Source organism: Poecilia latipinna, unplaced genomic scaffold, assembly GCF_001443285.1.
Source record: "Poecilia latipinna isolate Pla-1442-1.1 unplaced genomic scaffold, P_latipinna-1.0 Scaffold608, whole genome shotgun sequence".
Classification (NCBI taxonomy): domain Eukaryota; kingdom Metazoa; phylum Chordata; class Actinopteri; order Cyprinodontiformes; family Poeciliidae; genus Poecilia; species Poecilia latipinna.
The window spans coordinates 3,922-29,039 of record NW_015113224.1 but is presented as its reverse complement, the minus strand read 5'-3'; the positions used below and the strand labels follow the sequence as shown (position 1 = coordinate 29,039).

Below are 25,118 nucleotides of genomic sequence, written 5' to 3'. Positions count from 1 at the left end.
TTATTTTATCACAATAAGAAGCTGTTTGTTTGATTCCCTCATTAAAATTCCTCCCAGGCTTTCCAGACTGACAGTGTTTTGACTGCTGTCTGCTGCAGCGAAGAGATTGACTGCTCATTAGGTAGTCTACAGGTGATTCATTAAAAACGCCACGACCTGAGCTGTTGACGCATCACCTCCGGACGACTCGGGGAAATATGCAAACTTGAGGAAGTAAAGGACTAAAACCGTCTCCAGTTGACAGACAAGAAAGCCGTTTCAAAAACATTTAAATTCATTCTTTGAAAGAAAGTTCACAGTAACTAGTTATAAATGGAACAGGATTTTTTTGTATTCATTTTTAGTGCACGTCTGACGTACTGTGGTCAGCATTTTATTGAAATAGGCGGTTTGAAATCAGATGTTTGTTTTTACTGGCTTTCACTGACGTTTTACTGTATAAAAATCCTGTCAAAGGGTAACCACTGGTTATTGGTTCTAAAAAAAAAAAAGTTTAAAATAGTGTCCATCTTCATCTTCTAAAGTGCCTGGATTCTTTTGAGCTCTTGGTTTACTGCGATCCACTGTTCTCTGCATGTTCTTTGTTAGCTCACCGCTTGCCTCAGAAAGGGCCGTTCCTCTGCTCTGATTGATGCTTTCTGTTTCTCAATCGTCTTTCTTCCACCTTCTGACTCCTTCTGTTTGCCGTGTCTCTGTGTTTGATCTGTTTGTGCTGCTGAAGGGAAGCTTCAGGTCGCTACAGGTAACTGGATTTCATCTTTTTTTTTTCTTTTTTCTTTTTTTTTTCCCTTTTTCATGGTGAGGATGTGTGTGTAATAGTTGGCAGGGGTTTGCATGATTGGCTTGGTGTCAGTTTGTTAGCTCCCAGGCCTGCAGCAGAATGTCAATGAGGAGGCTCTGAATGAACTCGTATTAGCTGCTTTATCTCTGCTGACAGGCGGGGCTAATATGTTTCCAGTTGGATCCTGGCCATATATTCATACACAAACTGTTAGCCTAGCTGCACATGTTAGCTTCTCTTGTCTATGACACAGTTATCTTTTGTTTTTCAATGACAACAAAAGATTTTGTGTTTTTCCTTTCTTTTTCTTTTTTTTTATTCTCTTCACACACTTTTTTGTTGTTGCTGCCGTTGCCCAGGTTTTTCCTGCTCACATTCCTTCCACTGTTGCACCCTTTCTCATCCTCCACACCTTTATTCCACTTGCAGCCCTACTACACCAACAGGGGCAGCCTGCCTCCCAGCAGTGGGCCTCGGGGCGTCCCAGCCAGCACTAACCCCCGGGCTGTGACACCCACCCATGTTTACCAGGCGGGCCCTGGCTCCCAGATGATGATGATCCCCCAACAGCAGTTGCAGTTCCCCAGCTCACCACAAGGCCCAGCTTATTTCATAGGACAGGTAATGAGACGCAGTCTTAATTTTTACAGCATTGAAAGTGATACTCTGCAATTGTTTTTCTTTGATCTTACCGTTTTTTCTTTTTTGTTGTTTTTTTTTTTTTTTTACAGTACCGGTCTCCAACGTATGTGGCCACGCCGCAGCAATACTCGGTCCCAACTGGAACCCCAGGTTTCTACCCAGGCACCAGCCCTGCTGAATATGGTACTTATGGTAAGAGGCTCTGCTCTGGGCCTCGACTGCCGTACAAACAGGTCACTGGGGTACCTTGTTTAAAACATGTCAGGTTAGGGAGTATATGCAAATTAGACGTAGATTGTGTCTTATTAACATAGAAAATAGTTTAACAAAATGAATTAAACAATATGTTTGGAAATGGAATAAAAGACTTAGGTCAAATCCTGCTAAATGATGAAAACATTAGGTAACACACTGTATAAATAAATAAGTTGGGGAAAGTTCTTATTTTGTAAGGGTTTTTGATGCATTATTTGATGTATTCAGTTTCTCTTCAGTTTCTGATGTAAATTACTTTATCAAGCCATTGGTTCATTTCTGCATTTATTGCCAGTTTTGGCAGGTTATGTTCAGTCTGTCTTCTGGAAATGGAAAGAGTAAGGCACAAAAGCAAACCTAACAAAACATTGACTCCTGCTTTAAACTGATGGTAAAGAAATGCTCTGAAAGAGTTGCAGCTGAAATTGCAACAAAAGTTGGGCTGAATAAAAATGCACACCACAAATAACTTGGTTTAGTTTATATAGAATGTAGAATAAACATGTGCCATTTTCCTTCTACTTCATAGAAGCACTTCTTTGATTTGGACTATCTTATAAAATCCTAATTTGTAGCCATTATATATGTAGCGTAGGGCAGGAAGACTTTTGCAAGGCACTGTAGGTATACACGCTTTGCTACTGTGCTATCCCTCCATCTAGAGGTGACTGGGTGTCAATGCAGCACAGAAAGTGATAATGCCTTGCAGCAAACTTGCTGATCCCTCACTGCCAGTTATTCGAGGTATGTGTTGTCTTTGTGAAGCTAGTCCATCAGCAGAGCGGTGAATGCAGACCTGTAGAAATGGTCTCCCTCCTCCCACTCACTGTCCTGCTCTTTGCTCTTTATTTCACATGATCTAATCGTGGCTTAACTTTTGAAGCTGCAGTCACTGAATCTGACTGCTCACAAGCCACAGAACTGCTCTAATAATGAAATGACTGTAGAATGTTTGTGGAATGCAACATTACTGAGACATTGACATTGTAAACAATTACAATGTCAAACTTTGTATGTGTGCAATTAAAAAGCCTTAAACTTTCCAATAGTACTTCAATAGCTTTATGAATGTGAATATGAATAGCTTCAGATTGTTCACAAATCTGAACAGATTTGAGGACTGATTTAATTAGAAAATTAATGACTTGTATTGTGTTCCATCAGTTTCTTTTCTGCCTGAATAGAAACTGAATAGAAACTTTGAGGAGCAGCAATAAAGCTCCTCCTGAAAGGCAAACTGCAACGGTTTATTAGTTGTTTACATCCACTGGACTTTGGGGCCATTCTTCCTTGCCTAGCACTTTAGTCTGAGGTATTAAAAAGGCCATTGTGTAAAATTGACTTTTTTGAGTTATAATGTTAATCCCTCATAAAAACATACATGGAATGTTGCTTTCATTTTTTCATGTTTGAGGATTCACTTAATCTCCCATGACAACCAATCAGAGTTGCACAAATTCTTGGTCTCACAAAGTGCCACCTAGTTAACCAAAGCTCCTCCTTGAAGCTGCAGCCTTCCCTCTAATAGAGTACCCCCCACCCCACAAATCCTCTACTGGGCTCCTCCAGACTAGTGCCAGCAGCTATTAGCAAACACCTGGTGGAACTGCGAGTCTGTTGTGCTTATCATACAAACTACAATGTCCCTAAACATCATCATGGAATAGCAGCGTTGTAATGACATTCTGAAAGGAGAATGTGTGGGAAAGGATTGGAAAGCAGAGATTAATTTCAAGGCATCCAATAATATTATGATGCAAAGTCAATTTTCTTTGAAGTTTATGTTATATACAGCATTTTCATAACACCTGAAGGTAATATAGTTCCTTGATTGAGCTGTTATCGATGTCTGATTCTGGTTGCATGGCAGTTATGTTATTAACTTGCATTTTGGTTTACTTTTTACTACCTTCAAAACTAATTTTAACTTGCTTTTTGTTTAACTTTTTTGGAAGCCTGATATGGCATTTATAAAGTTTCAAATTGTCTAGAAGCCAGTTTAGCAGAGGTTCAATCTTTAGTCTGAAGGCCTTAGACTGTTTTTTTTTCTATCTTACCATGGTGTTCATGGTGGACACCAACCTAAATACCCGAAGCTTAAATGGAGAAAAACCTTTGTAAATAAAAAAAAAAAAAAAAAAAAAAGTGCACTGATCTTACGTGGCTTTAGCTATTTTTAACTCTCCCACCTGCCAAGAGTGGTTTGATAAGCAGGTTCCCTGCTCCCCCCAGGCCCACCCCGTGTAGTTGGCTCTCATGTCGTCACTACAGCTGATCAGATGACACGTTCATGATGTAGAGGTATGGGAGTCTTTGGACCTAGAGGGGGAGAAGGAGGGGACGGAGGAATTAGGAAGGTCAGTGGGAGGAGCTAATCGGAAACCAACACTGTCTGTAGGAGGATGGACTGAACAGTAGAAGAAGTCGGTCTGAGAGGGAACCTGTAGAGTGAACTGGAGGAAGTTTAGAGAGGGGGTTTGAGGAGAACCCCCCTCCTTTTTTCCTCTCTGTACACTGTTTTGCATTCAGTTGGAGTTCCACATGGGGAACCGTGGTTCGCAGCAGCAGCAGGACTCTGAGGTCTCTCAGGGTAGGTCTTACCCCCCATTACGCTCCCCCACAGAATCACTGATCCAAGCTTCAGTAGAAGGAGAGGCAGGGCTCCAGTCTCTTCTTTTTTCATGGTTTAGGGGCGCTGTCCAAGAATCGTGTCATTCTACCTTTTGGCGCTCTCTGGTAAATGGGCCACGTCTCGCTCGCACTTTCTTTCCTTCTCCTGCGCAGACTCGTCCGCGAGCCTGTGTGGGTTTTGACTATATTTAGGCTGTGCGGCTCCTGGTCAACAATGCAGACTCAGTAATGTTAGTTAGACTGAAATGCACGCAGGAGGGGAGGGAGACTGAGTGGCAGCTAGCTGTTGCTGTGCCTGAAGAATGGCCTCTTTGATTTAAAGTTTGCTTTTCTTCCTCTGAGGCTGGACTGTCGGAAGCCAGTGAAAAGGCCAGGTAATGCCTCCTAATGGCTGCATGACTGTGTTTGTTATTGAGCAATTTGCCTTGTGTTGTGGGGTTTGTTGAGGGCTTTTCAACTTGTGCGAACCTTTGGGGAGGTTTGGAGGTAAATGTGCTTCACAGGCAGGAGTTTTCTAAATAGGTTTTCTGAATGTGATACTTACAGCTCGCTTTAAGCACTTTTGGTCAGCTGTGTAGAGCAGTGAGGAACTGCTGGGTCATTGTCTGTTTGCCCACTGTGTGCTCTGTCCAGGTTATTACATATGGGCCCAAAATCTGGAGGAGTGTGGCACTGAATGTATCTACTTTCCTGGTCTATATATCTATGGAAAAATATGCATAAGTCTTTTGTATTTTCTAGTCTTCCCTGTCTTAATTATTCTTTCTTTACTTCCTTTTCACTTTCCTTCTTTTCCTTCCTTTTTTCCATATTCTGTTCTTTAAAGTATGTTTTGATTGTTTATTTGCCTTTTTTCCCTTCCATCCTTTTTTTTTCCATTTTTTGATATTTTCAATTTTTTTACTTTCACTCCATCCATCTTTTCTTCCCCCCTTTCCTGCATGTTTTCATTGAAAGATTCTTCCATTTTTTAAAATTCACTCAAACTTTCCTATCCTGTGTTTCTATTCTTGTTTGTTGCAGCTTTTATATTTAAAGGCTTACCATAAGAATATCTTATATCTGTTAAGTCCAAAGCGTCCTCAATGTCAATTTAAATTGACAGAAATGCTCTTTCTCTTTCTCTTTTGTTTTTGGGGTTTTTTTTAAGCAGAATTTAAATGTTTTACATGAACCTTCTCTCAGTTCCTTAAAGATATAAAGAACAGGAAAGGTTTGAACTTCTCTAACAGCTTGTAAACACAGAGAGAGGAACGGTTTCTGCACATACTGTGTGGATCAAACCCTTGTTTTACTCCTGTAACATTAGGTCAGTGTGTGTAGGTTTACATTCTTCTTTCTGTTTTATCCACAACAGGGACTTACTACCCTGCACAGCCTCCGTTCCCTCCCTCTGTGCAGGCGGCGCCTGTCATTATGAACCCGGCCCCGCAACAACAACAAGCACCGCCTCAGCCTTCTCAACACATCCCCACCAAACGGGAACGCAAACAGGTAGAGTCAGTGGTCTGTGGACTTTTATTCTCTGCGGTACCCGATTAGCTTCTTCCTGATACTCATTTCCTAGAAAATCAAGTTATATCTTTACAGAATTCCCCTTTGGTTAATAATAATCCTTATATTTCAGGCTTGATCATTAAATTGGAAAGTTTTTCTTCAGTTTCCTTGGAATGATTAGCTTTGTCCGTCCAGTTCTGAAGCTTCAGTAACTCCTTTAGGGCAATTATTTGAGCATGATGTGTCTTTCCTACTCATGAGAAACTTCCAGAATTATGATAGTGATATGCTTTACACTCGTATCACTGTCATCATGTCTGAATAAATTGCAGTGGTTATTGAACTAAAACAGAACAGGTGAAAAAAATAATGCACATTAACAATATGTATTAATGCAAATGTTGCATATTAATGCAATTGATGCACATATGTTAAGATATATGATTTTTGGCACACAAAAAAAGTAATGGAATCACTCAGTATGTTTTGTGTGGTAGCTGCAACTGCACAAACATGTTATTATCATTTTACTAGTTTTGCTTTTAATGACAATTAGGGCTGAAGTGATGAATTGATGATTGAAATTATCCGTTAATTTAATAGTTGATGAATTCTTGATGGGAGTATGCAGACTCAAAGAGGCCATTTGGTGAAAGAACAGAGTGTAATTAAGCCATAACTGTGGAAAAATATATACATTTTGCATTGTTTAAATATGTTTTACTCAGAACTCCTCGAGTGACATAGATTTCTTCACCTGGTTCAAATTCAATAAAAAAAAAAAATCTCTTACTAAGCACCTTTTGCTTTTCGATTATTTTTATTCAAGCAGTCGAGGCTTTTCACATGTTAGAATAATTTTTTTAGCTGCAGATGCATTCTTTGATACAAATGATCAAGTGTGCACTAAAGGAATATTTTTGTTGCATTTTAGGCAAGAAAATGTTTATTTAAAAACAAAAGATTTTAATTGTTACCATCTTTTAATGTTTTTCAAAAACTCCTCAAAACTGTTTGCGTGGTTGTATTAAAAATATCTACACAATGTGCACATTTTTTTATCCTGTTAATCCTCAGTATACTCGACTATTAAAATAATTGTTAGTTGCAGCCTTAATGATATGACCATTTTATTCATTTACGTGTTTGAAGTCAAGAAATGTATAGGAGTATGTAAAAGACAGGTGCCAAAGATGCAGCTGAAAGTTGACCAATAGGAATGAAATTTTATGCTGAACACTAAAATTAAAATTTAATACATGACCCAATGTCCACCCAATATGAAAGCAGTGATTGCACAATTTTTTAAGTTTCATTAGTAATTTGTCGCTCGAGGAAGAGGAAGTCTGAAGATGTGCTGTAAAATGGAGTAGCTTCACAAACCAGCACCCTGCATAAATATTTACATGCACTCAGTCACTCACTCTTATCACCATACATTGCAATGATAATTCTCTTGTGCTGGGAAAAAAAATTTAATTACTTTTTTCCGCTGAAAACTGTTAGAAAGCCAGTTTCTGATTTGTTCAGTTCTATGACATAAACGGGCTCCGGAGAAGTGCTACTGCCATGATGGGTTCACTTAACTTGAAAAAAGTGGATTTCCGTGTGTATAATCTATTGCTCAAGCCAATAAAACAGGTAAACAAGATGCAAACTGTTGTACATTCATTTATTCATTTTATTTCAGCAAGTAGCTGTTATATTAGAGGTGGAAAATCACATGCATTTATAGCTTTCTATTTTGTTGCTGGTGTAAATATGATTACTGTGAGATGAATCAAAAATCCCAAACTGCTACATACCAGCTATGCTAACGCTACAACACTCATGTTTGAATTAACTTAAAAATGTCAGGAAAGCTCTTGTATGTGGAGCAGTGTAGTGGTAAACCTCCCAGATGAGACGAGCTGAAGTGTCTGTTTAAACACTGGCTTCACAGACACGGACGACCCAAAAATGGGGCTCCGCTGATCTGTGCTCCCCCATCGAGCTGCAATTCCTATATGCAAAGTTACAAACGACACAACACTTCATTCTATTCAGGTCCGAATTAGCACAGGAAATTGCTAGGAAGCTGACAACTTGGTTGGCTACTTAAAAATGGAGCAATGCAACAAACCAATGCGAACTCCACTATTACTCCCTCAGTTATAAAGGTAGTGGAAGCTAATGTGGCTAATAGCTGTGGTGGATCCAAACTGAAGATGACAATTGGAACAAAAAAAAAAAACGAAACAGAAGCCTGCAGGAATCTTCCTTGCTGCAGTCGTTGGTTTATAAAAAAAAAAATATATATATATATATATAAACAAAGTTACCAGAAATGCAGAAAGTGCACAGGGCGGCATCTTAATGCATCTGCTTGGACCACATTGCTGTTTACACTGCAAAAATAGGTTCGCTATGTGCCAGATCCATGTTTGTTTAGAAACAGAATTTTATTATAGAATTAGAATGATTCTTTTTTTTTTTTTTGTCCCCCCCAGTTGCAACATTTATTTGTATCGACATCAAATTAACAGATAAACTGTGGCTCACTAAAGATAAGCAGTTATAAAAATACTGTAAACTTCTCTACTGTTTTGTCAAACAGGTAACAGTTCAGCCCTCATTTTCTCCCTAAAGAAGGAAATTTATCGGTAACTTTCTAATATAGAAACATTGTCATATTGTAATCAATCATATTTTATTCTCTTATATTGAAAGAACCCTTGAGAAAATGTTGTGATGCAGAGTATGTTTCTTAGCATTGAGTTTGAAATTTTAGTATCGCGACAACCCTAATAGATACTCAATAACAAAGGGTCTCGACTATGAATTGAGTCATACTGCTCTGGAGAACTCTTCTCTATTTAATTTGATTTAATCCTTATCAGTTAATCCAATCAGCCGTTAGTCTCGATAAATAAAAGGAAAGTTAAAAGGCGTGTGAGCAAACTCGATTGTTGGAGAGATGGCTGCAGTTTGAATCTGTCGAGCTACACCTACAGTTTCTAAACGGCTTCATAGAGGTGGTGCTGAAGTCCTTTGAACAATATTTGTGCAAAAGACTGGATAAACAGACTTGACAAAGTTGCGCTACTATACGTGGTGGCAAACGTACTTATTAAAAAAAAAAAAGACGAAATTAATTTGATCTCATGAGAAGTCGGGTCTTTTTGTGCCTGTTTTAATATTTGGCACATTAAACTCACAAGTAGCTATTTAGATGTCGCTATTCACCATGTGTATTGCAAAAGTTGTTGCAGAATTTTTTTCCAAATTTCTGCGGACGTGCTCTGACCGAGAGAGTCCTGAAAGGAGGGGGCTGAGGGACATGTCAGCACATAGCTGAAGTCCACGTGGCCACTGGTCTCCTCCCCCTCTAGCCTTCCGCTGCCGCTGTGGCATCCCCCCTCTTCCTCCTGCTCTAGTTTCCTCTGCTTCCAGAAGGCGTGAGCTGAAACTGAAATCTGAAGAGTGACTTTAGCCTTCCTGTGTTAAAGAAATGGAAGGGGGAGTTTCTTGAGCAAGCTGCTGCCTATTTGATAATGTGAACTTTTTTCTCTCTTTTTTTTTAACTGGAAACCCTCCCATTCGCACCATGCCCCTCCTCCTCTCTCAGGCCTCTTTTATCTGTGTGTGAGTCTCTGTGGGCGGGGGTGCACATTCCAGCTCCATAGCTCTACAAGGCCAGTCTCTTTCTCTCTTTTTTCCCTCCCTGTTCTGTTCAGCTCAGGACAGAGGGCTGATCAGGCTGCTAGCTAGCATACAGACAGTCAGGCCTGGCTCAATGCGGTCCTATTCTGCTGGATTGTTTGCCTGGCAGTGTGTTATGCGAGTGAAACCAAGGCAAAACTACTTTGTGTCCAACCCCCACCCTGCTTTGTGGAGTTGAAAGTCCAGCATGAAGCCAGCAGGAGCTGCTACTCCAGCCCTGGGATGAGAGGCCCACCGGGGTTTGTACTGCTTTTGGGAAGGACTTGCAAAACCGGACCAGGTAAAGGTCAGTAGTGTTGGGTAAACATTGCTGCACTTTCATTAAAAAGTAAGTTAGAGAGCAAAAGTGTTGTAGAAGCTGCGTTATAACTTTTGTAGATCAGTTTCTGTCCAGTAGCATTCAGCTTCGTTTTATGAGTCAGATTTCACAAATACCACATGATCAGCAGATCACAGCCAAGCAGAAAGGCTTGTGCTGTGTGAGTGAGCAGATTTCCACCCACTTTAGTTGTTCCCTCTGTATGTCGTGTCTGTGTGTTCACATGCAAGGCTGCTGTTGTCACACCTGATTATGCTTCGCCTTTGGCATAGTCATGCCTTTTTTCTGCCAGTTTAAACCAGCAGTGGAATTTCACAATTTGGCTTCGGGTTGGTTGATTAGATTCATAGTGTCAGCCTGCTTCTCTGTTGACTCTGAAGGCACATTCGGTAGAGCCACTCAGGAATTTGTGAAGCAATCCTAAGAGTTGGTTTTTATCTGTTCAAAATGGGAACAGAGATGTGGATTTTGTTGAGTGAGCTGAACAGAAAAGGGCTGGCAATTGTAGGCGTCACTCTTTGATACTCTGATCAAACTCAACACTTCCTCATCTACTGTCTTCCGACTTGTCTTAACCCTACAGGACGGGAGCTCCTTACCCTTAAACTACCACATGTTCCTCCTGCCATGCTTTGCTCTTAATTTGCTCCTTTTGCTCCACAGATAAGAATAAGAGATCCTAACCGAGGAGGCCAGGACATCACAGAGGAGATTATGTCTGGGGGCCGCAGTGGCTCTACCCCAACGCCCCCACAGGTGAGCTGAAGTAGCACGCAATGAGTTCAGGCAGAAAGATAAAGAAGTACAAACTGAACTTGTGTTCAGACTAAAAACTGATATTGCCGTACTGTTTACAGCTATGTATATTATGTTAATACTTCTACCCTGTGCTGGAAGTACTGGAAAGCATTTGGATGGACTACTGCTACCAAGCCTGGCAAAAGCATTCATGTGACCTTCAGGTTTTTTATGTTGCAAGCAAAATATTTTAGTGTCTCATTGGATTTTATCTGACGGAGCAAAGTGTGTCGAAGACAAGGTTCTAATATTTTATCTTTATTCACCATTACAAATAAACTAGGGCCTGGACTTTATCGCTTTAATTTCGATTAATTAATTACATAGATTTTAATGTGTTAAAAATATTAACATAATTGCTTTCCCCCCCTGGCTGGAACATTTATATGTTTTGTGTTTCCGGTACGGCCTTAATTCAGATGCACAAGTGACTTCTACAAACGACTGTGATGGACAACAAAGCCACTTTTCCTGACCCACTGGGGATTAATGATAAAAGACTATTGTTGTATTCGAGTTGTGCAACAAAGGAGTTAGCTTATCACCAAAACTATTCAAGCCTAAAAAGCTATTTCAATGCTAAACATGTTGCAGCAAGCCCAGATGGTTTTCACATGAGTTACATGAATAGTCAGGGCTTCCTGGAACACTTGATAGATAAATGAGTATAATAGCACTTTCAAGAACCTTCAATTACCTCAGTTAAGTCACCAAAACAAACTCATTCATTTCTTGCCCTGTGTCAATACTTTGATGATGACTTTTCAGGTGTAAAACTAACTACTACCTTTGCACATTAAGGGGCTGAAATTTTTACCATTGGTCACATTGTATGACGAGTGTCTGTGAACATCAGTTACAGACACTCGACAGACACCGATTTTGTATTTGATTTAGCTCCAGACTAAATCAAATCGAGATTATTGACCTTAACCACATTGCTGTGGCTGTTGCTGTGGCTGCAGGTTTAGGATCGCTCCAGTCTTTTGCAGCCTCAAACAGGTTTTCTGCTGTGGTTCCTTTTAGCTCCATTCATCATTTCATTAACTGTCCAGCTTCCCTAACTGATGGGGGAAGAAAACATCCCCACAGCATGATGCTACCCCCGCCATGTTTCACAATGAAGATGGTTTGTTCAGTTTGTTGTGTTTTGAGCTTTCCACCAACATTTCAGTTGTGGCGTTACCTTCCACAAATTTAATTTGTCTCCTACATGTCAACTTGGATACAACAAAAGGTTCTCTACCAAACACTGAAACAGCTGCATTATTGTTACGATTAGGGTCCATACAGATGGAAGGCAGTGGGTTGCACTGGAATTTATTTAGAAGTATTGGTGTAAACGGAGATTCAATTACAAAGCAAGTCACATTGTTTTTTATAGACCTTTGTTTATTAAAAATGAACCATATTTAGTACTTGCTTTGGTTGTACTTCAGATAAGTTCTACTTTGCTTTGGACCATCATGAGTTTTCATCAAATATACTTAAATTTCATGTTGACCGTTGTTTTGTTTTGTTTTTCGAATCTTTTAGCCAGAGACTGCAAATTTCTAACTAAGGGAAAAACCAAAATAATTTTCTTCTCCTGTTTAAGTGGAAAAGTGTGTCACGCTCAGCAGTGAGATCACGCCTTTCCTTTGTTACGTGTTCCCCACAGACAGCCATATCTGGATCAGATAATACAGTGTTGCCTCAGGCCAACGGTGACAGTATCTCTGCTGCTGCTACAACGGCGCTGGTTAGACCAGGTAGGTGCTACATAAATCTTGTTTGGGCTGGGGGCTGCTTCAGATAATTGATTATTAAATTGTCGATGCTTGATGTGTAAAATAATTTCTCTACATTTTAACAACCTTTTTCCTATTTTTTATTATTTATTTTAGATGACGGAGGGAAACTTACGCCACCTTCTTTGTCGCAGACCCCCGAGCTTCCCAAGGTTGACCCCATCCTCAGTGAGACCCCGTCCTCTGCTGTCAAGGTGTCTGCCCCCCCTCCACTCTCCGAACCCACACACCCTTCTCTCAGCAAGCCTTCACCCTCTGCTCCTGCTGCTGACGTGATAGAGGCTCCCTCACCTCAAAGAGGACCCACACCCAGCCCCCCATCTCCACCTGAGGTCCCTGCCTACCCTGCGCCCCTTCCTGACCCTTCCCCCACCTGTTCTGCACAGAGCAAAACAGAAAACACAGACCATGTTGTAGAACAGGAGGACTCTGGAGAGGAAGAGACTAAAGTCGAAGAGATACAAGCCTCTTTAGACTCATCGAGTGCTCAGGCCCCCAGCTCTAACGGTGTGGCAGATATGGAGCTTGAGAAGTCATCGGTTACTGTACCCCCCACTCACTCGGAGGACACTTTAGAATCTCCCATTGCTCAGCCTGAGGAGCTCAGCCTGCGTTTACCTAATGGCCTCCCGTTACCAGCCGCTCAGATCCTCCATGGATCTGCGGTCGACATATCTGAGCGCGACGACAGCCCTATAGCTGAGCCCGATGTAAGTCAGCAGCCTGTCACACAGAGCTGTGCTGCTGAGGAAGCTGAGAAACAAACTGTTACGGCCTTGCCCGCTGCTGTCGACCAATTAGCATCTGCTCCAGCTGTCGAAGAAGTTCCAACCGAACCGGTTGTCCTGACCAACCCCTCTGAGTCAGAGGTACAGGATGCAGTTACCGAGGTTGTCTCTGAGGTTGAGGAAGATGCTCCACAGCTCCAGACGGACACCAAGGAAGAAACGCAGTTGCCTACGGAGACGGTTCCCTCAGCTGATGACACATCTGAGATGATCTCTACTCCTCCTCCTCCTCCCACAGCAGAGGAGGAGGAGGGGGCTCCCAGTCCACCGACTGTCACCCCATCCCACGTGGAAACTACTATGCAAGGTCAGTCTCTTTCTGAAATTCGAGCTGTTTTGCTTCTTCTCAAAGCCCTTCTAAACATGTCTTTGTCGTGATTGTTCTCCTTTCTGCAGCTGCTGTGTCTGTGCCAAAGAAGAAGAGGAAGATGAAGGATCTGAACAAGAAGGAGGCGGTTGGAGACCTCTTAGATGCCTTTAAGGAGGTGTGTTCACTGTAACTGCAGTTGTTAAATTGGTGGAAAATATTTTTTTTGAGGTGGATCTTTGAGTTCTGGAAAAAGCAGCTTGCCCATATTGCGTTTGTTTACCAGCTTTGCTGTCCTGAGTAAGCCTGGTATAGATTTTAGTGTTCTCTAGTTCACAGAGAAGGATCACTTTTAAGTTATATATTTCTAAATGATCTCCAAATTCTCTTCTTTATTGGTTTTGACCTAATTAAGAAAATAAATCCAATTTCAGCAAAAACAAAATCAAGACTTGCTGCATGAATGTCCGTATTGTGACAACCCCTACGATCCAGTCAAGTTCACTTCATGATTCAAATTGGGGGTATAAATATTTTCAGAAAACTCAGTCTATTGAGTCACTGATTTGCAGCATTTACTCCCAGTTTTGTTTGACATTTCCATTTTACCTTTTGGCACATTTATTCTGCAGTAAGGGTCACCAGGCACTTCAGGTATAGCAAGCCTGAATGCATCATGCATCAATAAAAGAAGTGGTGCTCTTTAGTCACGTTACGATTTGATTGCAATGTGATTATAGGACGCTTTGACATCGTTAACTCAGTATTCTTCCACTTTACAGTTTCACTTTCAAACACCTTCAATATTAGAAAACAGGCAATTTATGTACATTTTTGCTTGCAAGAATAATCCCATTAGTTGCAGAAAAGAAAAAAAAAACCTCTTTCTACAAAGTACTTAATGCCTGTAATATGAAAATAGTCATTTTGGCTCAATGTGAACCTGCTTTCTTGGATTATTCTGGATATAAATTTGAGTAATTTTAATATTGGACCTGGATTTTGTTTGATCAAGGAGCAGGTAGTTGCCCAGCCTGAGCCTGAGCCGACGCCTGCCCCACCACCAGAGCCAAAGCCCCCAGCTGCAGCCCCTCCTGCACAAGAGGAGGCAGACCTGACCTGGGAGGATAAAGAGGACAAGCTGGATGCAGAGAACATCGAGCCGGCCGCCACCGACATGAAGTACCAGTACAAAGAGGGTGGGTTTCTGGACACTGATGCTACTGAGGATCCAAGTTTAGCACTGCTTGGGGGTGAATCAACTGATGATTTATTTCTTCTACTTCAGAACAATGGAAGCCAATTAACAAAGAAGAGAAGAAGAAATACGACAGAGAGTTCCTTCTTGGGTTCCAGTTCATCTCTGCCAGTATGAACAAACCTGAGGGTTTACCAGCCATCAGCGATGTCGTCTTAGACAAGGTGCATACTATTTACCTTAACTCCAAGCCTTCGCATGTTTTCACATCCTGTAACTTCATGAAAGTTATCTTTGAGAGATTTCTCAAAAATATCTATCCAAAAGCTCTCCATAAACCAGTCTTGTTTTCTTTTTGTTCAGGCAAACAAGACTCCTCTTCGCCAGCTTGACCCGAGTCGTCTTCCGGGGATGAACTGTGGTCCTGATTTCACACCCTCCTTCGCCAACCTTGGCAGGCCTGGAATGGGAGGAGGAAGCAGAGGACCTGTGAGTTACCAGTTTCTCTGTGTGACCCATCAAAGCATTCATGATTTTATTAGACTCTTAGTCTAACGGTGTCTCTGTTGGTTCAACTCTCTCCCTCTCCAGCCTCCTGGTATGGGTATTGGAGTGGGCGGGCCCCGACGTTCTCAGCAGGTCCAGAGGAAAGAGCCGAGGAAGATCATCACCAGCATGTCGCTCAACGATGACATTCAGCTCAACAAGGCAGAAAAGGCCTGGAAACCTTCAGTAAAGAAACCCACCCGGAGCCGGGAGCCAGAGGAGCCGCAGGAGAACGATCCCGAGCAGATGAAAACGCAGGAGCTGTTCAAGCGCGTCCGAAGTATCCTCAACAAACTCACCCCACAAAAGTTCCAGCAGCTGATGAAGCAGGTGCAGGAACTGACTGTCGACACCGAGGAGCGGTTAAAAGGAGTCATCGACCTTACCTTTGAGAAGGCCATCTCCGAGCCGGACTTTTCAGTGGCCTATGCAAACATGTGCCGCTGTCTGTCGGGGGTAAGTAGAGCCACATTTACCTGCAGTGGAAGAAAAAAAGAAAATGTATTTCTCAAATTTTTGTGTACATTGTGTCTATTTTCAACCCCTTTACTTTGATTCCTCTTAACAAATACAGGGGAAAGATTTGCCTTAAGACACCACCTGTTCATTAAATCAAGTGTGTAGTTTCACCTCAGTAGTGAAAGAAGCAATGTTTAGTCTCAGTGATGGGCAAGAACTGCTTCATTAAATCCAACACTGGGGACAAAGTTCACTAAAGTAAAAACATCCTGTCTCACCCATCTAGGACTGAAACGATTAATCGTGATGAATTGATTACTCAAATAATCATCAAATAATTTAGTAGCTGATTAATCGTAAATTGGAGTGCACAGATGCGACAAAAAAGATATTTGCTGATATTTATATTCTGTCTGTTAACCACCTTTTGGTGTCCAGTTATTAACGGGTTAAACCAACAAATCGATAGATCAACCCTCCACTGTACTGACATTAAGTGAAAAAGAAAGTGTGGAAGATTTCTCATATTGAAGTCTTTTTTAGCTGCTGATGCATCCTTTGCTGTGAATGATCAAGTATGCACTAAGGGAATCCTATGTTATTGCATTTTATTAAAAAAAAAAGGTATTTTAAAATGGAGTTGAATTATTTTTTAGTTTGAATCTCTAAATGTACTTCTAATATTGTGTAAAAAGTTTTAAATGGTTTAATGGAAAATCTGCAGAATGTGCCAACATTTTATCCAATTTATTGATTAATCGTCACAACATTCAAACACCTAAATACTCATTACATATCATTACTACACATACCATTATTTTCGGCTCCAGTGATGACCTCTGTTTTGTGCCACGTGTCTGGGCCACTGATCCAAGTGATGGGACTGAGGAACTGAGGAGCCTCTATAGCAGTGTCAGAACTAGGGTTTGTTTTTTCTTGCTTTTCTAACCGTTATTGTCGCTGCTCTTTTCAGCTGAAAGTCATAACCCCAGATAAGCCTGGTGCCACTGTGAATTTCCGCAAGCTGCTACTAAACCGGTGCCAGAAGGAGTTTGAGAAGGATAAAGATGATGATGAGATCTTTGAGAAGAAGCAGAAGGAGCTGGAAGCTGCCTCAGGGGTAAAGTTACTACATCATGGTTTAAAGCGTTAGGTACTTAAAGGGATACAAATAGACGCCAGAGTTTTATTAAAAAGTATTTTATTTGTTTTTATACATGCTGTGATGTTTCTCAGGAACATTTTAAAGGTTCAAATAGTTGCAGCTAGCCTTTCTTGTGGAAGTTCCCCTCTTATTCTGTCTCCTTTTTTTCTGTTGATGTTTTTCCAACAGGACGAGGTGAAGCAGCGACTAATCGAGGAGCTGAAAGAGGCTAAAGACAAGGCCAGGCGGCGCTCGCTGGGGAACATAAAGTTCATCGGCGAACTTTTCAAGCTCAAAATGCTCACAGAGGTAATCATGCACGACTGCATTGTGAAGCTGCTCAAAAACCACGACGAGGAGTCACTGGAGTGCCTCTGCAGACTGTTGTCCACCATTGGCAAGGATCTAGACTTTGAGAAAGCCAAGGTAACAGAAAACACACAAAGTAAAGATTTACATTGACAAACCTCCTCACTAAGCCTACATACTGATGGGGAAAACAAAATGGTTAGCTTACTAAGCCTCTCTGCCTCTCTTCAGCCTCGGATGGACCAGTACTTCAATCAGATGGAGAAAATAATAAAGGAGAGGAAGACCACCTCCAGGATCCGGTTCATGTTACAAGATGTGCTGGACCTCCGACGGGTAAATCATCACACAGACGTGGTTCTGAATATCGATGCAGAAGCATAAATATCATGAAATTTAAAGGTTTACCTGCAGTAAATAAAACCCTGGCTAGAGCCCACATTGCTAATTATTTTTATAGGTGAAACTACATAGGAATACAGAGCTTTAGCAAAATACATTGTGACAAGCTCCAGTCATTTCTGTTAGGGTATAGATAAGCAAATCTTTCAACAGGTTGATGTTTTCAGGAGAAATTCAACTGTTACTTGCCATTTCTGGAAAGGTAGTCTTAGGGCTTTTGGGCCACTTTGGACCTTCAATGAATAGATTAATAGCCTGATATTTGCTTCCTCCAGTCTATGGGGACTGACTTGTATTTGTAGCTAAAAACGTTCAAGTTTTTGGGGGTGTTATCATTTGTTGTTGGTTCACTTCAAAATGTATTGTGAACATATAATGGATGTTCCTATTTTCCTCATTGATTTTTTTAATCTACATGTTTAATCATCTCTTAATGTGCTCATCTCTGCATTGTGTGGTTGTTTTTGGATGAGTTGTTCATTCACCAAACCAAACCGCCATAATTTTGGTGTCTTAAGTGAGATTATAAACACTTTTGTTCTGGTCAACGGATAACGATGTTAGAGCCGATCTATTGTTCGTTTGGGTAAACATGTCATTCTGGTCCAGTTCTGGGAATCATAATACAGTCACTCTGCTGGATTCAGAATTTGACGGATTTGTGATTAGGGCTGCACTGAGAAATTTCCTTCGTTTTGGGCAGTCACCTGATGGACATGAAACTGGTCTTAATCACTGCAATGGTCTGAAAATACACCACTGTCCCCTTTTGCTCAATCCAATGTTGCCAACTTAGCAACTTTGTTGCAATATCTAGCTACTTTTCAGACAAAAACATCAGTATTGGCCAAAATTGTAATTTGAAAGTCAGGCTTTTCAGTGATTGGCCAGAAAACTATCAGTGCATCTTGAAAGTAATTGTTCATCCAATCTGCAACCAGATGGACTATTTACTTTGGAGCATGCTGAATGTCTCTGTTTAAACAAGGAGGTTGATGTTAGATTAATGGAAAGCAGGGCATCTCTGAAAGAAAAGTCACACATGCAATTATTGTTTGGTGTTTTGTGTGTGTGGGTTTAAATGTAGCCCTGCAGACGTATGCACTGGTCTTTTAGCCCGGATCTGTGCAAGTCTCATACGAGGGCTTAGAGAGAAATATTTTTCTCAGCTCTTTAATGCAGGGCAGCTCCCGAACTCAGAGCTACTCTGTGAGCTCTGAGCTGAGACAACAGACTGATCTTTTCTGTTTGCATTTTTGATTAATTTCATTTGGGATTAATCAACTAGTCCTCCCATTAGTATTGACACATGTATATGGACTCACTATAGATTGTTGTTTAAATCTTGTTTTGATGTCCAGTTTATTTGAAAGGGACGTTGTGAAGCCACTTCATTGCAGTCATGTTGAGCGTATTGAATCCACAGTTCCTGCAGGTTTTCTGGTTTTATAAGTCGCAGTGAGCAGCTCAAAGTCAAACTGGCACATTTTACTCTGTAATATAAATACTGGGATTTTTCATCTCTTCGGTGGGTTAGGTGGCTGACCTCTTGCTTCTTGTCAATTATCATTCTTACATAAAAAAATACACTCACTGACAAAAAAAAAAAACCGGAACGGTTCAGTGCATATGTGATTTGGTTCACCAGAGGGCTTTAGTGTCGGTACCATGAGTGAATCATTGTCTTCTGACCACCTGATAGGCAGTCAAAACAGTGAATAAAGTGTACCAGACATGGAATGCCTGTAGACTCATTAGACACTATTATCAGTGGTTGGAATATGACGGAGGTCACATTGTGGGTTTGAAATTGTCTGGCATGTGGAGTCTACAGTTGTCATAATGACCTAGTCTTTGGAGGCAATAGGAATGGCCAACAAAAATGTAAAAACATTCAAACTGTCGTGTTAAGATATGATATGGGTTGTGTTTTTTAGTGAAGAGCGACAGAAAACGTAGTAATTTAAGCATGAAAAAGCTCCAGAGTATGAGTGTCCAAACTTTCACGTTGGCCAAAATCGACGAGTCGAAAGTTCTCACAGACCAAATAAAAATTTAAGCAAGTAAACTAGTCGGATTTTGTTTGTTTGTTTGTTGTTGTTTTTTTGAAGAGGGATGTTATCTATTGTGGACCCAAAACTTAAAAAAATATTTTGCATGTCTGGATTAAATAAAAGGCCTTTAATTTTAAATACTTTAGGGCTTGATTGAACAATTTTATTATAAGAACAAGATTTGGGTCATTTTCTCTAAAAACATTTGCTATATTTCTTTACATAAATTTAATAAATTACATAGAAGCTGATTTGAGTACATCAAAGCCTTCTTTTCTGTTGTTTAAGCTTGGACATGAAATTATGAATACTTTGTATTGTACTTTCAGAACAACTGGGTACCCCGGAGAGGCGACCAGGGCCCTAAGACCATCGACCAGATCCACAAAGAGGCTGAGATGGAGGAACACCGGGAGCACATGAAGGTGCAACAGGCTCTCATCTCCAAGAAGGAGTCTGGTGGAGGAGGCCAAGGAGGCAGAATGGGGGAAAGAGGTTCAGGAGGCCGAGGTGGCCCTCACACCCCGGGCCGGGGAGCTCCGCCTCAGGATGAGGGCTGGAACACAGTCCCCATCTCCAAGAACCGACCGATCGACACCTCTCGCCTTAGTAAAATCACTAAGGTAAGTCTAAGCTCTGTAAAGTTTATGCAGCTCCACAAGTATAGTTTATTTAACAATCGGCTCCCTTATTTTCAGACTCCCGTTCTTGACTTCAACAATCAGCTGCTCGCCCCCGGTGGTAAGGGCACCTGGGGCAGCTGGGGGAAGGGCAGCAGTGGTGGCACCAGTGCCAAACCTTCAGATTCTGGTATGTTTATTATAAAAGGGACATCAGCATCTAGTGATCTGAGGTACTTTCAAGTTTAAAGTGAATTCTTGTCTCATGTCCACTTTATCACCAGGTTCAGAATCTGGAAACCGTCCAGCCACCAGCACTCTGAATAGGTTTTCTGCATTGCAGCAGTCTTCATCCTCATCACAAGAGTTGGACAGAAGAGTTCCTCAGAGGTGAGCAACAGTTCCTGCTACCTAAGTATTTAGTTCATTCTTCAATAACAAGAGCAGTGTAAAACTGAGCGGTTTGTATCATTTTTCTCTTACTGTAATCCGGACAGAAACAGCTCGAGTCGAGAGCGCAGCGACCGCTTCGACCGCTCTGATCGCTCCGATCGAGGTGGTGATCGCTTCGACAGAAGGGATGAGCGAAGAGATGACCGAAACCGGATACAGGTCACCAAGCGGAGCTTCAGCCGGGAGAAGGAGGAACGAAGCCGGGAAAGAGAGCAGCGCAGCTCAACTGATCCGGTCCGCCGAGTGGCGAGTGTGACCGAAGAGCAAGACCAAAGCAGTGGCGAGCGAGCCAGGAGCAAAGAGCAAGGTGACGATGTGGTGGAGAGTGAGAGAGAAAGCCGTGATATTCTGCCATTGAAGTCGGTATTCAGTATTTTGGTTATTTATGCGTCTGTTCTGTACATAAACAGTGAAGCGGCAGGCAGCTGCCACTCCGCCACCTCAGCAGACCCCTGCGAAGCCTGCAATGACCGTTGCCGAGATAGAAAAGAAGTCGACAGCCATCATAGAGGAGTACCTCCACATCAACGACATGAAGGTACTGCAACACAGCACACATTTGTTTTATAAACTGGATTCCTTCATTTGTATCTTTTAATATTTCCAATTTAATTTCTGTTACATTTTAGAAATGCTGTAAGAAAAATAAACATGTCCTTATCAGCTCTTTGCATGGGTGTCCCAACAGGAAGCCCTGCAGTGTGTGCGGGAGATGAACAGCGCTGAGCTGCTGTTTGTGTTCGTACGGCACGGACTGGAGTCCACCCTGGAGCGCAGCACCATTGCCAGAGAGCACATGGGCCAGCTGCTGCACCAGCTAATTAAGACCGGCATCCTCCCAACACAGCAGTACTATAAAGGGTCCGTATGAAGAAGCTTAGCAGTAAAAGTTATTTCGGTTAGATTTTTTAAATTTGCAGATAAAACGGATGCAAAGGATCACCTGAGGTCCACAACATGGTGCTTTATTCTGTCAATTAGAGATGCACTGAGAGTTGAAGCTAACACAGTGACAGCTTTACTGAAAGCCTAAAGTTGAAAAACAGATGTCCACAAAACTGAAAGACCCAAGACTTGTTTGTCTTAGTTTCTTCCATAGGCTGGTTCCTGCAAGTGATCTGACTAAATCATTAGCTGGTCTATTTTCTCAGAATCCAAAGTTGTTTAAGAGATTATTGTGAAATTTCACTTTTACTTAGTTCATCCTTGTTCTAGAATGTTTAGCTTTATTCTTTTCCTCTTAAATAAACTCATATTACAATGTGATGTGTTTCATGCCTCCAGATTTCAGGAGATTCTGGAGGTCGCTGAAGACATGGCAATAGACATCCCCCACATCTTTCTCTACCTGGCAGAACTGATCACTCCCATGCTTCATGAGGGAGGCATTCCCATGGGAGAACTGTTCAGGTAAGAACTGCTCTTATTTATTTATTTTTGATAACCTTTGGGACTTTTTTTGTTGTATTTTACTACGTTTGTAATGTTCTGCTGACCCCTGCAGGGAGATCTCTAAGCCTTTGATCCCAATGGCCAAAGCTGGAGTCCTGCTGGTCCACATCCTCACTTTACTTTGCAAAGAAATGGTAAGAGCTACATATTCGCCTTCTGAAGTACGAGCTATAAAAACACACAGTGGTCAAACTAAACTACAACGGGTGATTGAGCACCATAAACTGGTGTCAGTGTGGTAGCTATGAAGGATAGTCCTGGTGAAATCTTTAATTACACTTCAAAAAAACATGTGCATCTTGATTTCACCAGAGCCATAAAAAGGCTGGCACCATGTGGAGAGAAGCTGGCCTTCGGTGGACAGACTTCCTGCCTGAAGACGTGGACGTCAACAAGTTTGTGACAGAGAAGGTTAGTCTGATCACTACATCATCATCAGACTTCAGAGAAAATCGATATCAACTGATAAAAACCTAAATGGTGCATTTCTTGTTAGCATGTAGCCATGAACTGTTTGTATGGTCTTTTGCGATTTTATTTTATTTTTTCCTGAATAGCTGTGTTGTTCACTGCTTCAATAATAAAGTAACTGAATAATTTATAAGATCTGAGGATTTTATCAGGTTATATAATTGGTTATTTATGTGTAAGTCTTAGCTCTTAACTTCATGGTAGTATAAGTAAACATTGAGCTATTAACTATGTGACTAATGTTTGTGTTTCCACTGCGATCTAATGGAGTCATGAAGTGAACTCCTCTGTAACCCTGACAGCGTATGCTGACTGTAACGTTCCTCTTTCTGCAGAACGTTGAGTTCACTCTGGGCGAAGAGTCGGAGAAGAGCAGGAAGGAGATGAGCTCAGCAGAGCTGACCAAGCAATTGGACAGACTGCTTCAGGACAAAGCGGACAATGAGAGGATCTTTGATTGGATCGAGGTTTGTGTCCAGCATCATCTTGGTTTCAGTTCTAGTCTTCTCTGGTTTATTTTTAAAGACAGTAGTGGAAATGCTGCCATGTCTTAATATGCTGTAGAGAAAATAGCCCTGATCCTGAAGGGCCACCAAAATATTCATTTTCCACTTTAGTTTTTTTAACATGTTTCTTTATTTTACGTCTCTAGAGTTATTCTATGAAAATATGCAGACATTTACACCACTTTGGTTCATCTGTGGATGAATATTTATTTCTCTTTGTAGGCCAACCTAGATGAGCAACAAATGTCATCTAGCATGTTTGTCCGGACACTGATGACCTGCGTCTGTCAGTCAGCCATTATCTGTGAGTACTGAACTATTCTACACAGGCCAATGAGTTTAATTCCCATTAAGCCAACCCCTGAGCTTGTTTCCCCTCCAGGTGAGAATCCATACAAAGTGGACGGTGAAGTAATCAAACTGAGGGCCAAGCTGCTGCAGAGGTACCTGAAGGACGAGCCGAGGGAGCTGCAGGCTCTCTACGGCCTGCAGGCCCTGATGGTGCAGATGGAGCAGCCTGCCAGTAAGCTTCTCAAAGGATCTTTCATTACCACTTATTCCTGCAAAAGCCTTCCTACCCCTTTCATTTTTCAACATTGTGTGTCATTTCAGCCACAAACCTAAGTAGATTTTATAAGGACTTATAAAATGGTGCTAAATTGTGGAGTAGAATGGAAAATAGACTCTTTTTTTGTTTTCATAAATAAAAATATAAAACGGGTGACGAAACTTTGTATTTTGTATCACCCCGAGTCAAAACTTGGATGCCTGTCGTTTGCAAAACAGCTCAAGCTCGTTTGAAAACATCTTAGAACAAGTCTTGTCATAGATTCTTCAGTGGATTCAGGTTTTTCCACCAACTCTGCCCTCTAAGCAAGACACTAACATCACCATTCAGAGTGAGGATGAGCAGTTTTCTGTTTACCAGATTTATGGAGTAAATGCCTAATCCTCCTTATCACCTGAACTGTGGATTTCTGCAGTTTATCAAGAGTTAACCAGTCTTGTGACTCTTGATTTATATTTCTTTACTTCTACATCATTTATGCATGACTTGACTTCACATAAATTTGTGGTTGTCTTCTGACTAAATGCTAAAAAGTTCAAGGCCATGAATGTTTTTGCATCCAATATTTGTTCCCAGTTCTAAATGTAAAGTTGAACTTCCAGCACTTTTGGTTCTGACAACTTTTTATGTCTACCCTCCGTCAGATTTGCTTCGGATGTTTTTCGACACCCTTTACGACGAGGACGTGATCAAAGAGGAAGCCTTCTACAAGTGGGAGTCTAGCAAAGACCCCGCCGAGCAGCAGGGCAAGGGCGTGGCCCTCAAGTCTGTCACTGCCTTCTTCACGTGGCTCCGGGAAGCGGAGGACGAATCCGATAACAGCTAAGAGCGCTTCAGGGAACCTGGAGAGGCTCCTTGGAAAGGCGGGGAACGTTTTGTGGACGATTCAGAAGCGCCTGATGGGGCAAAACCTTCTGCGTAAACCGAAAAAAAGAGAAAAAAATTCTTCAAATGGGAGAGATTGTATTATGGATCGAACAATTCGGTCATTTTATTTTGTTCTTTTATTTTTTGGTGGGGAGGGTTCTTGTAATTACCCCAGCAACAGAATGTCTTTTTTTCTGATAAGAAAACTACAGGATTAAATAGAGAGGATATATAAGAGATGATTGTTACAAGCTGTTGAAGATGCTGCAGTGATGTTTGAGCTTGTTTGCGAATGGCTTTTTCCTCAACACAGCAACACTATTCAAATCGTATTTGCCTAATAAGCATTTAAAGAGAAAGGCGAAATGTTGATCCCATCTATATTTTTGATGAATTCATCTTTTATCATGTAGGCCGGCCACAGCCACTCGGTGCATCCGATCTGCATGGTGGGCTTATGTAGATGAGTAGCTTTTTGCTATTTCCAGTGTTGGCTGAGTGAATCGAGTGTTTTTTTTTGTTGTTGTTTTTTTTATAATAAAATAACAAAACTACAAAG

General features: G+C 41.4%; 1 protein-coding gene across 2 annotated transcripts in view; it reads left to right on the top strand.

The window, feature by feature from the left end:
- Window positions 1-24,625, top strand: part of LOC106953849 (eukaryotic translation initiation factor 4 gamma 1) — a 33,944-nt gene extending 9,319 nt beyond the window's left edge. Inside the window, exons 6-33 of one of the 2 annotated variants that reach the window (XM_015042916.1) lie at window positions 722-742; window positions 1,211-1,402; window positions 1,513-1,615; window positions 5,667-5,803; window positions 10,491-10,583; window positions 12,286-12,376; window positions 12,512-13,510; window positions 13,600-13,688; window positions 14,526-14,709; window positions 14,799-14,932; window positions 15,072-15,197; window positions 15,300-15,710; window positions 16,687-16,833; window positions 17,047-17,283; window positions 17,398-17,502; window positions 19,952-20,245; window positions 20,321-20,432; window positions 20,527-20,632; window positions 20,740-21,002; window positions 21,106-21,233; window positions 21,384-21,556; window positions 21,980-22,105; window positions 22,200-22,281; window positions 22,460-22,558; window positions 22,954-23,085; window positions 23,347-23,428; window positions 23,507-23,647; window positions 24,337-24,625. In XM_015042916.1, the coding sequence (XP_014898402.1) occupies window positions 722-742; window positions 1,211-1,402; window positions 1,513-1,615; window positions 5,667-5,803; window positions 10,491-10,583; window positions 12,286-12,376; window positions 12,512-13,510; window positions 13,600-13,688; window positions 14,526-14,709; window positions 14,799-14,932; window positions 15,072-15,197; window positions 15,300-15,710; window positions 16,687-16,833; window positions 17,047-17,283; window positions 17,398-17,502; window positions 19,952-20,245; window positions 20,321-20,432; window positions 20,527-20,632; window positions 20,740-21,002; window positions 21,106-21,233; window positions 21,384-21,556; window positions 21,980-22,105; window positions 22,200-22,281; window positions 22,460-22,558; window positions 22,954-23,085; window positions 23,347-23,428; window positions 23,507-23,647; window positions 24,337-24,518 (4,989 nt within the window). In that variant the 3' untranslated portion in view covers window positions 24,519-24,625. The remainder of the gene's footprint in view (window positions 1-721; window positions 743-1,210; window positions 1,403-1,512; window positions 1,616-5,666; window positions 5,804-10,490; window positions 10,584-12,285; window positions 12,377-12,511; window positions 13,511-13,599; window positions 13,689-14,525; window positions 14,710-14,798; window positions 14,933-15,071; window positions 15,198-15,299; window positions 15,711-16,686; window positions 16,834-17,046; window positions 17,284-17,397; window positions 17,503-19,951; window positions 20,246-20,320; window positions 20,433-20,526; window positions 20,633-20,739; window positions 21,003-21,105; window positions 21,234-21,383; window positions 21,557-21,979; window positions 22,106-22,199; window positions 22,282-22,459; window positions 22,559-22,953; window positions 23,086-23,346; window positions 23,429-23,506; window positions 23,648-24,336) is intronic. The other variant, XM_015042917.1, reaches the window with a different exon arrangement.
- Window positions 24,626-25,118: the final 493 nt, after the last annotated feature.